Source organism: Pieris napi, chromosome 4 (assembly GCF_905475465.1).
Source record: "Pieris napi chromosome 4, ilPieNapi1.2, whole genome shotgun sequence".
Lineage (NCBI taxonomy): Eukaryota > Metazoa > Arthropoda > Insecta > Lepidoptera > Pieridae > Pieris > Pieris napi.
The window spans coordinates 11,998,886-12,011,326 of record NC_062237.1 but is presented as its reverse complement, the minus strand read 5'-3'; the positions used below and the strand labels follow the sequence as shown (position 1 = coordinate 12,011,326).

General features: G+C 34.9%; 1 protein-coding gene across 1 annotated transcript in view; it reads right to left on the bottom strand.

Annotated features, from left to right (window-relative positions):
- Positions 1-222: 222 nt before the first annotated feature.
- Positions 223-12,441, bottom strand: part of LOC125048756 (retinal guanylyl cyclase 1) — a 39,499-nt gene continuing 27,280 nt past the window's right edge. Inside the window, exons 9-16 of the mRNA XM_047647617.1 lie at positions 11,221-11,350; positions 9,268-9,390; positions 6,797-6,886; positions 5,074-5,197; positions 3,966-4,054; positions 3,043-3,172; positions 2,010-2,101; positions 223-913 (exon numbers count right to left, since the gene is read on the bottom strand). Coding sequence (XP_047503573.1) covers positions 758-913; positions 2,010-2,101; positions 3,043-3,172; positions 3,966-4,054; positions 5,074-5,197; positions 6,797-6,886; positions 9,268-9,390; positions 11,221-11,350 — 934 coding nt within the window. The 3' untranslated portion in view covers positions 223-757. The remainder of the gene's footprint in view (positions 914-2,009; positions 2,102-3,042; positions 3,173-3,965; positions 4,055-5,073; positions 5,198-6,796; positions 6,887-9,267; positions 9,391-11,220; positions 11,351-12,441) is intronic.

Sequence of the window (12,441 nt, the reverse complement as noted above, 5' to 3'; positions counted from 1 at the left end):
CCTGAGGTCGTAGGTTCGATCGCCGGCTGTGCAACAATGGAGTTTCTTTCTATGTGCGCATTTAACATTCGCTCGAACGGTGAAAGAAAACATCGTGAGGAAACTGGCTTGCCCTAAACCCAAAAAGTCAACGGTGTGCGTCAGGCACAGAAGGCTGATCACCTATTTTCCTATTAGATTACCAAATGATCACGAAACCGATAAAGAAATCTGAGGCCCAGACCTAAAAAGGTTGTAGCGCCATTGATTATTATTTATTAAACATCAATTAATAGTTTTATCACGAAGGCGAAAGCTGTATATTTTTCATTTGCATTGCATTGTATAAACTTATACTAGTTAAACTAATAATATTAGATATACAACATATGTTATGTTAAAACTCACATCTCCTAGACAAAAATATTTGATTTTTTAAATATATTCTTTAATTGCGCAATACGGTAAAGCTAGCAGCCTTGCGATTCTGTAACTCGCTTTTCGAACTCTCACAGCGGTTTTCGCAGCGGCGGTCTCGCTCAAATCAGTCGTGAAGCAGTCATTTTACGATTTGGCATTCTGATAAACCGCTGTGTGAGTTCGAAAAGTGAGTTACAGAATCGCAAAGCAGGCTTCACTGACACTTCGAAAGCAATTTCGATGTTAAAATTTATTTTTTATTGAGAAATTGGATTTCATCATAAGAATTAGTTGTAGATTCCAGCCAAGTATTAATTGAATAATTTTAAAGCAATATTTTATTTAAACATCATAATATTTAAGATCGTATGTCAGGCTGGTAGCGTGGCGAGGCTCGCCCATGGGAGTGGATCCGGGTGAGGAAGCTGGGTGTGCAGTCCAGGGCTGCTGTCGGACGGGCTGGCGAAGGTCCCGTTCGTCCTTCCAACCAGTGTGTCATCATTTCTCCTTTACCCTGAAAAAATACGCTTTAATTTATGAAATTAGTTTTGAGCCGTATTCTATGGCGTATTCTAGTGAAATCTTCAAAAGAGTGGCGGAGAGTTTATTGCCAGTTCTTCTCTTTCGTTCTACGCCCTTGATTTGAGAACTGACAGTAAATGTAAAATTAGAAGAATTTAATGTATATTTTTTGACGTTCATTTGTGTACTTTTGACTTTTATGGTAAACTAGCTGGCCTGGCGAACATCGTACCCCCTAACAGTCGATTCTTTATTTTTTTAAAATACTTATTCTGCTATTATAAAAAAAGAAAGTTGATAAGACAACAAATACATTATGTCAAAAAATAATAATTTACCTTCCCGGAACCCCTCCACTAACACTTGAACTTTATGATTTATTTATTTATTTATTCCATATAATTATTCTATCTATATATTCTATATTATATGATATGGTATTTAAGTTCAAATTGCCTTTAAATATTATTACGAATATTTTGTATGGGAATATAGAAAAGTGTTGTTTTTAGACTTTTTCACACATTTTTTTTAATTTTTCTCTCCGTAAGAGCCATCCTCTCACTTCAAGGAATATTATAAAAAAAGAATCAGACAAATCGTTCAAGCCGTTTTCATGTTATGTCGTGACAACGGAAAACGGGTTTCATTTTTATATACATATATAGATTTGTAATTTAAAACTTAAGGAATTATTTATTCAAAGCGGACTTTAGCTCTAAAGTTAGGTCTATTAATGAAAAACACAGCCTGAGTTTGGAAAAACTCATCGTGATACAGCCATTTATTGTTAAATTTTCCAAAATTACTAAACTCTTATGGTTTGATGCGTCAAATTGTTACTGACGTTACTGCAATTGTTTTACCTGTCACCGCATGATTACTCAGCCCGCTGGTGAAACGTGTTCGTGAAAATATAACTGGGTACATCTAAAATTGGAATTTAATTAACATACATATTTCCTAATATATATAATGGGAAAATCCATGACAATCCTCATTGCGTAGTGGTTTAATTCGGCGAATTAAATATACTTATCACTTGACAGAACGAAATTAAATGTAGTTGTAGGAATAAGCATCATTACCTTCACGTCTATCATTCCTCTCGGGCTGGTTACAAAAAGTCCGGTTCTGTCCAAAGCACGTTTCACGTCTTCCGATATCTGTATCTTCATTGCTGTAACATTACATCAACAGACATAGAGAGCTTCAATGATCTTTAGTTGCCAAGTTCAGAAGAATGAAGTCATAATATATTAAAATAATTATTTTTTGGTCGCGCACTAACACTATGTAAAACCAGCTGCCCACCAAACCACTTCGCCTTAGTGTTCTTCAATAGAACCTACCAATTCTTAAAAGACCGGCAACGCACTTGTGAGCCAATGTGAGTGTCCATGGGCGAGCGGTGAGTTTTAAGATCAAGTGAGCCTCATGCCTCTTTGCCTCCTGGTACATAAAAATAAAAAAAAAACATACGTACACGCGTTAGAAGTTATACTTCTTTGGCGTAACAATGTAAAAATCTTTTTAAAATTTGTATCTTGCGCCTTATCCTACGTTTGTAGAAAAAACTACACTAACAATAGAAAAAAATTTACTTAATACATTGAAAGTTATATTATAACGCATTATCTAGTTAAATAAAGTTTAGTTAAATATCACAAAAAAAATATTTCTACATAAATAAAGAAATGGACTTAAAATGTTGACTATGCTAACTTCAGGGTCTTGGTTTTTATGACGGTGTGCGGTTGGCGGTTTTTTGTGACGGTGTGCGCGCGCATCGTAAAAATTTACTCTCATCATTTTTCCCTAACGCACCAATAGAAGTATAACTTCAAAATATTTTCAACATTATTTGTCTTAGAGATGATAAAATACTGTTTGCTTTACTATCTACCTAAAGTCTTGGGGGCTGGTGAGCAACCGGATACGGATGGTATTTTGTATTTGGCCTTGACGTCCGAAGATAAAACTCTGCTGCAGGTATTAATCCGAACAACTCCTTTGAACACTCTCCATGGTAAATGCGGCAGAAGATGCAGAGTAACCCTACTGCTGCTTTAATAATGCGACACATTCGCCTTGAGCTGTTATTATATCCACTTTACTCACGTTCGCCAGTACTTTCCATACGGCTGGCAGTGTTGATGGTGTCCCCAAACAGGCAATATCTTGGCATCTTGGTCCCGACAATACCCGCGACGCATGGACCCGTATGGATCCCACTTCTCATACACAACATCTGAAAAATTATTAAACTTTTTATAATTCAACTCCTAGTTTTTTTTCTTATTCCTTTCGATGTATTTATCTTATGTAAGTTTTTTTTGCAGTCATCGTAGCGCATGGACACTCATTTTAGTGGGTGCGTTGCCGGCCTTTAAGGTAGGAGTATAACGTAGTCTTTCGTTAAAGAATCGGAGGTAGTATGTCTCGGAGTCGATTACTAGTCACGTAGTAACGATACCACCGTTAGCTAGTTCACAAAAGAACTTGAAGACTTCCAGCCATCAAGGTGATGCTGATGAAAATTTTAATTAATACGGCTCGTACGGTATTGAAACGAGGCAGGAAGTCTTTTAGTTATTGCCTTCAGTTGTACTTTTTTACAACCTTTTAAGGTCTGGGCCTCAGATTTCTGTATCTGTTTCATGATCATTTGTCAATATAGGCAAGTAGGTGATCAGCCTGTGCCTGACACACGCCGTTGATTTTCTGGGTCTGAGGCAAGCTGGTTTCTTCACAACGTTTTCCTTCACCGCTCAAGCCAACTACCCAGTACACACTACACACACACACTTCTCTTCATACATCATACAATATGCCAAATTATATAAAAATGGGAGCATAAAGAATATTTAAATATTCGTTGTACATGCAACATATATACATTTCACCGTTAGTTAAATTTGTTATTTATAAACTTTAAACATCATAATAAACATTCGGAATAACAACTCAGTACAGTACAAGAGCAGTAAAGCACAAGTTAATTTTGATTAGCAAAAAGCAACAACATTTATTACCTAAGTTACCTGATCAGGGCGGTGAGGTAGTCTACACATTGACGTTGCTTCAAGTAATTCTAAAGCCATACTAGCTATTTCCGTTGCGTGTCTGTTGCCTGAAGAAAAACACAATTTATTAAAAAAAATAGCATACATTTGGGGTGCCATACAAGTGGTGTTGAGGGAATCTCGTGGGATTACGAATTACAATCCCGCGTGATCTCGTGGCATTTTTCGAGATCAATCTCGAAGCGAAATATGACGAGATCTCATAGGGTTAAAGAGATTAAGTGTAGTAGTATCAGAAAAGTTAATCGCTTTGATGAGACCATGCGTATCTCTTAGCGTCGAATAATTTCAACCGTAATTTGTTATATTTGAAAATTTAATTTAATTAAGACTTGGAATAGTTAAATGGGGATTGCATTCCCTACTCGTGTTGCTTATAACTAATTTAAGTAAGAACATATTAATATGCTGTATACTCATTGAAATTTAATTTTACTTTAATTTAACTGTATGTATTTGTGTAAATAAATAAATAATTTTGACCTCAAATCAAAAATTCGTGTCAAATAATTTCAATTAGGCATATTAAAAGGCACTTTTGAATGTCAAAAGTTCAAGTTAAAAATATTTAAAAAAAATTACTAGTTGCCCCTTCCAAAAGGTTTCATATGGAGAAGAATGGCCAAGATACTCTATACTTACTCTTTTAAAATATCTTTTGCAATATTTTGTATACATTGATTAAAAAGTGTACCATGTACCATGTAAAAGAATAAAAAAAACTACTATACTAAAATAAAATATTATTATGTAGATACATGGTGCTCACATATTTATTTTATTTGTGCATACATATTTATTTTCTATGTTTGTTAATAAGATCAACTATATCTAGACTAGATAACTCCCTTACTCTGCATCTTCCAGTAGTGATATGGCTTTATCAATAATGAGTTCTTGTACCGCGCATACCAAAACATATTTTCCGTGTCAACATGGCATACAAAAACGTCGGGTTTGGTTTAACTGGTTTCAAGTTACATGTCGTAGAATGCCATAATATATACGTATATATAGCTATCAGTCAAGCTATGTCTACCCCATTGCCCCATTCAGCTTTACATACCATTTCTCACGGGAAGTCCAGATGCGACCATATACGAATCACCAATTGTTTCTATCTTATACACATCGTAACATTCAATTCTTTCATCGAAGAGTTTGTACACAGAGTTCAAAAAGCTAATCACCTGAAAAAAGCAATGTAAATGAATAAATTTTCAAAGTCTTTTGTTTTAAATATAATTTTAATTACTCATCAAGAAAATTACAACATTCACTTATGAGAAAATATAAAACAAATACTTCAAATTGCGTCTACGGTGTATTCTGGCTGATTATATGTTGAGTTCCCTTAACATATAATCAGCAAGTATAAAATTTTCGGCGAAGCAATCATTACCTCGTTTAGGTTACTGACTTTGCTTAGCAAAAAATATTTATTCACTTTCTTTAAAAGGACTTCAACATATATTATCCTATAAACGCTGGTAAGCCCTTTTGAACTACTTGGATCGTTATATTAAATTGGTTTATTGATTTATTTGCACACTGATAAAAGAAAAATAAAATACAATATTTAATGTGACAAACACTTATAGGGAACCTAGCAAACACGAACAGATCAAAAATAAAAAGTGCGTGCGTACAAAGTACACATGTCAGAAGTAAAACTTCTCTGTAAATTAATAATTTAGTAATTAAGCTGCTCAAATCCCATAATTTAGTTTAGACTTCTTTCTATATTAATGAATGATACTAAGGCTAGTTAAAAACCAGAACCAAAATTACTTGTTGTTATGTATATAGAAATACCACCATCAATATGGTAACAATTACCAAATAATATAACAAATTCATTGATTTCATAATTGCTTCATAAACTTAGTCCACAAATTTTTCTAAAATAGCCAACTGGGTCTTAGCAAAAAAGGTATTGGTACTGTGCCCTTATCAAAATACAAAACCAACAAAAATAATTAATAGTAATAATAATCTTTATTTCTTCTCTCACATATACATACAAGGTTATTATGATTAAACTAAGATGATAACATTAGGAAGTGTATGTGAGAGACTGGTCTCTGTAACAGGAGACCTGAGTGACAGATAGCCAGCCTCTCCACCACCGGACCGGAACACGCACAATCAGGTCATTGTCATAAGATACAATAGAAGAAAATAAGTAAGTGCTAAAAGAAAACATTGCAAACGGAGTCGTAAAAATAAATTTGGTGTGTGTTTGTGTGTGTGAGTGTGTGTGTGTGCACGCGCGCGCGTGTGTGTGTCTCTCTCGGTGTCTGTGTGTTCGTGTGTGTGTGTGTGTATGGGTGGGTGTGTTACAGAGTAACAGTTATAAAATCTTCTGTTTCATCATAACTCAACGTCTTCAGCCAAGTAGTAACCATTTTTTTACATTCATATTTAGATAGTGGGTAAATGTTAATTCATTACTTAGTAAAATAATAATGATTATGATATGTATTAAAAACACCATCGGTGTTCAAGTCTCAATCGCTCTCTCCCTTTTCTTCAATAAAAACGATGCACATCTTCGTGACGTTTCGTAAAAATTTTACCTTCTTGCGCCTAAAGAAGTTTCACTTCAAAAATAAACCAAAAAAATAAATTATTAAAAATAAAACTAAAGGCAAAATCAACTATGGAACCTGGCTTCGTTTGAATTATAGAAATTTGTTACTATGAGTTCGTGAATCTCCTCTGATATGTGTATATTTGAAGATAATTTAAATGCACACCACTAGCTTAGGAACCGGAACAATAGGTACCTGATAGGGCGTCGAGACAGCTGCAATTGCTGTGAAACCAACAATATCGCTGAAATATACAGTTACCGAAGCGAAGAATTCAGCTGGGACCTGTAATAATTTAGAAAATCACTTTAAGAAGTTCTTTTATAGCATTTTTTGGACATTATCCTTTTATAACAGACAGTAATTCTATATCAGGGAGTGAGCGGTGTAGTAAGAAGATGGTGAAGAAGAATATGAAATGTAGAAAAGCTAAGTAAAGCTCAAGAGTCCTTGTGTATTTAGGAGAAATGCAAATTGTATCGCAGTTCGAACCAAGACAAAACCTTGATTTCATGATTTTTGACACATTTTGATAAGATTGATTGTGTCCTTATTAACCCTAGAAAGATAACGTTATTTTTTTGTACTGAAAAGATAAACATGCGCCTGAGAGGCGCACTGTTTTAATAGCAGTTTTTTTTTATGAATGTCAATTATTTTTATTTCATTCACTACTGTAAATTGTTGAATTATTAATAAGTAAATAAAATACATAAGTATTATCATAAATTTTTATTCAAAATATGAAAATTTGTAGGTATTTATAAACCCTTAACAAAAATTTCAAGTCTTCTGTACTTAGGTAGAAATTTTTAAAAATAGGTAACTTTTATAGTGTTTTTTTCTTATTAATTAATTAATTATAATATAATCAGTCTCAATTTAAAAAAAATACTGGAAAAATCAACGGCTAAAGACAATTGTTGCAAACATCTTTTTTATGTTCACCGCACACTGTCTTTTTACATTTTGTGCAACTCATCTTGGACATTCTCTTCTTTTTTTTTGTATATAAGCAGTACAGTACCGTCGAATTTTAGCTGGAGGTTCCTCATCAGCTTCTTCAGACATCTCTCGGTTAGTCTGTGGGAGGATATTCTCAATACTTTCTCTTGAATAATCTCGTCAGTTATAAATAACTCAAAGCATGGAAGTGGTTCAAAAATATTTCAAGACATGCGACTAGGCCCTCTATTGGAATGAACTATATTGATCTCAGACGTTCTTCTGTTATTTTGTCCTTTAGCAGTAGCCCAAACATGCCTATTCTTGCCCCTGATCATATCATTAGGCGGCGTTGGTCATGTCCAGTATTTTCAGTGACATTCTGCGATGAAAGATCAATCGAATTGTTATAAATCATAGCTTCAACTACGTACTCATCATCAGTATCGCTTTGCACATTGTCTTCACTTACATGGTCCTCGATCTCACTGTCACTGCCGACATCTGCGCCTTCATCTTCTTCATTCAATAAATAAACAATTTCTCTTTCATCCAACACTCTTCTGCTCGCCATGATGCGAAAACGCTCCTAAAAACAATTAATTACAATAAGTATTCACCAATAAAAAAAACCTACCTTTAAACTTACCGTACATTGGTAAAAAATTATAAAAACAAAATCACTATGAAAGTGGCGAAAGTTACACAAAAGATAAACATGCGCCTCCCGAGCGCAACGCATCGCTCTATCAGCAAACCTGTGGTACTTACCGAACAGAAAAAGCCGTCTCTCGGAAGTGATGACCAAGGACTGAATTGGCCCGGAAACACAAACTTGTATGCGCGTCGGTAACAAAATGGCAGCGAAATATATATTTCGCGGGCGCCTCTGAGGCGCACGTTATCTTTCTAGGGTTAAAAGCATATTTTTAGTATGTAGAGTTGAAGACGTTGGTTTGCGTTCGCGATTTTTATACTTATTATAGGTATACTAGCTGACCTGGCAAACGTCGTTTTGCCATGTATATCGTTTGTAATAAAAAATAGGGGTTGACCGTAGAGGGGTGAAAATTGGGGGTTGTATGTATTTTTTAATACTGTATCATAAAAAAATTTAAAGTTTAAAATTTATCTAAAAATTAAAAAAAAAATTAGGGGTGGACCACCCTTAACATTTAGGGGGGTGAAAAACAGATGTCCGATTCTCAGACATACCCAATATGCACACAAAATTTCATGAGAATCGGTCAAGCCGTTTCGGAGGAGTTTAACCACAAACACCGCGACACGAGAATTTTATATACCTAATACTAGCTGGCCTGGCGAACATCGTACCGCCTAACAGTCGATTCTTTATTTTTTTTAATACTTATTCTGCTATTCGGGACACCGGTCTAGCTAGTAAGTTAAAAAAAAGAAAGTTGATAATACAACAAATACATTATGTCAAAACATAAAAATTTACCTTCCCGGAACCCCTCCACTAACACTTGAACTTTATGATATGGTATTAAAGTTCAAATTGCCTTTAAATATTCGTGTGTTGTTTTTAGACTTTTTGAAAAAAGAATCAGACAAATCGGTCAAGCCGTTTTCAAGTTATGTCGTGACAACGGAAAACGGGTTTCATTTTTATAAATATAGATATTAGATATACTTAAATCTGATAGATCACAAGTAGAAATGGAAACCTTTTTAAACAATTAATTAAAAGATAATACCTGTTGTGTTTGCTTCAGCTGTTTCGCGACACTAGCAGGCAGCATCTGATAGAGAAGGGAATCGCTTAACTCCTTCTCATATTCTAGTTCTGTTGCCTTCTCTGACAAATTGCGAGCATACACCTGGAAAAAATGGTTTAGGTTTGAATTTAGAATCTTGAAAACATACAGTATGGTTTATCATCAATCTCACGAGAAAACTGTATATTTAAGAAGATTCAAAATTGTTTTTTTTTATAGAACAGGGGGAAACAGGCAGGAGGCTCACCTGATGGTAAGTGATACCGCCGCCCATGGACACTCTCAATGCCAAAGGGCTCGCGAGTGCGTTGCCGGCCTTTTAAGAATTGGTACGCTCTTTTCTTGAAGGACCCTAAGTCGAAGTGGTTCGGAAATATTTCAATAAGCAGCTAGTTCCACAAAGTGGTGGTGGGCGAAAAAATCTGCCTTGAAAAACGCTCAGTTGTGGAACGGCGGACGTCGAGGTGATACGGGTGGAATTTCGTATTCAGCCTCGACGTCCGATGATGAAACTCAGATGCAGGTATTAATCCGAACAACTCCTCTGAACACTCTCCATGGTAAATGCGGTAGAAGATGCAGAGAGACCCAGATCTCTACGAAACGCCAAGGGATCAAGCCGCTCGGAAAGTAACAGTAAGTTGTAGTAAGATTTAATATCTCTACAAACCGCGCCACTATTCACCTGGATTTAAATTTTATTTGCAAAGAAATCACGTGGGCAACTACAGGCGATAATCAATAAATAAATACTATTAAATAATCTCTTTTCAATATTTCCTTATACATGAAAATATTCTTCTCAGCCAATCGATTTCCCTTAGCGACCCAATAACATATAATAAATATGTGACGTAAACAATTTAAACACGCCGGGAAATTAATCAATTAACTTCGTAGGAACATGTATTTCCTTGGTTAATACGTAATGTTATGAACGGCGCACGCGTCTACTTCTTGGATACAAGTTGAATGACTACGTCACTTGTTACGATTGCGATAAAACCGCAAACCGCAAGTTCATTCAAAACTAAAGTCCTCAGAAGAGGTCTTTACCGTAACTAACTAGGTATGGGTTAGTCAGTTAAATATTTATAGCTATTAAAATATATATAGGACACCGGAAGATAACAGAATCCGTAAGTTTATAAATTTCCTAGGAATTATTAGACGAGATTAGAATTTATGTTAGCTGTAGGATTACGAAATAAATAATAAACTAAACATATGGATATTAAATGGAGTAACTTAAAATTCTGTTATTAACATAACTACTACGTACTGAAAGTCTTGAGGGGTGTAGTGTGCAACCCATGTGTACTCCAAGAACTGGGTTTCTCAGTACCTATGGGATATGTGCGACGGCGAAGGCCGAGGTTATTTGCGATACCAAAGACAAGAACCAGTCTCCGACACTATCGACATATTTATATGTTCGCAGAGTGAATTCACAATAGCGATATTGGGTATATTATGTGTTTAATATTATATATGTACTTTATTATATTTTATTTAATATTTCTCGACATTATCATATTGGACTTTATTCTTAAGTATGTAAGCGTAATGTTTGTATTTCTGTAATAAATAATAAATAAATAACTTTCTTCGGGTTCTAAACGCGAGATAAATTTTATTATTTTACGCCCCATTTACGCAAATTGATAACTTACCGAACTGTAAACATTTTTATAAGTAACTAGCAAACCTGGCGAACTCCGTTTCGCCACCAGATGGCTTAGTTTTATGTAACATTTCGTTTGGTGATCCCGCTTTTCTGTTGAAATTTTTCCTGAATTTTCTTTGCTATAAACCTGGAGCCTGAGACCTTTCCAACTAATGCAAAACCGTGGAAATCGGTTCGTGCGTTCTGGAGTTATAGCATCAGGAAGGAAAACCCGACTTATTTTTATATAGTAGATTAAAATATACCTGTATTGTATTAACAGCATTCCGAACAAGGACTATGATGATAGGAGAAATCACACACACCAATACAAGTATGGCTGCGCACACAGCCTCACTTTGCCTCGCTTCGCGCAGGTTTTCGTTCACGCCATCTCTGAAAAGAAAATGTCTGAGATTTATGGCTTGGTTATCAATGACAACAATCAATTTTGATAACCAAAAATAGTCCACAGGTACGCGCTCCATTGATTGAACTCAAACTCAAAATATCTTTATTCATGTAGGTAAACAAGTACATTTATGAATTGTCAAGTTAAATTAATTGTAAATTTACATTTACCACCAGTTCGCAAGTCAAGGGCGTAGAAAAGAACTGGCAAGAAACTTTCCGCCACTCTTTTTAATCGCCAAGTATTGTCATACAAATAGTGATAATTCTCTAATTTCGCTTGGGAGTTTGTTGTAAAAACGAATACAATTTCCATATAAGGAGTGGTTTATCTTTTGGAGCCTGGTTGGTCGTACACTTAAATTAGTTGTATTTCGCGTATTATACTGGTGAAAGTCACCAGTTGTTTTAAAATCGTTTATATTTTTTTGGACATACAACAAGGCTTCAAGAATATATTGACCAGATAGTGTCAAAATATTAAATTCCTTAAACTTATTCCGTACCGATTCCCTTGGGGAAACACAACAATTTGTATCTGAACTCCCCAAACTGACACATTTCAATTATCCCAAACGAATCTTGTCACAGGCATGATGCTTTTAAACTAATATTAGAGAGCAATAAAGAGCAGTCATTAATAAATAATTATTATAATGATAAATGTTATATGTAATATTTAAGATTCATTATTATGATATTATTTTATAATTTAGGCTCCTTCAAGTTTGTTATAAACATATTATATTACGCGCTTATTATACGGGTTTGATCCCAGAGGAAACAATTCAGGCAGGCAAAGCGACTTAGGGTCCTTGAAAGGCCGGCAACGCACTTGCGAGCTTTCAGGCAATGTGAGTGTCCATGGGCGGCAGACGATATCACTTAACATCAGGTGAGCCTGCCCATTTGCCTCCTATATTAAAAAGAAATTGAACGCAGAAATCCATTTTCCATTGTGAAACACATAAAACAAAACAGAGAGAGATTGAGAAGTAGTATTTGTAAACAATATAGTATTTATTATAGAATATACGTAGAAGTGAAAATATTGATTTCTTAATACCCATTATGCA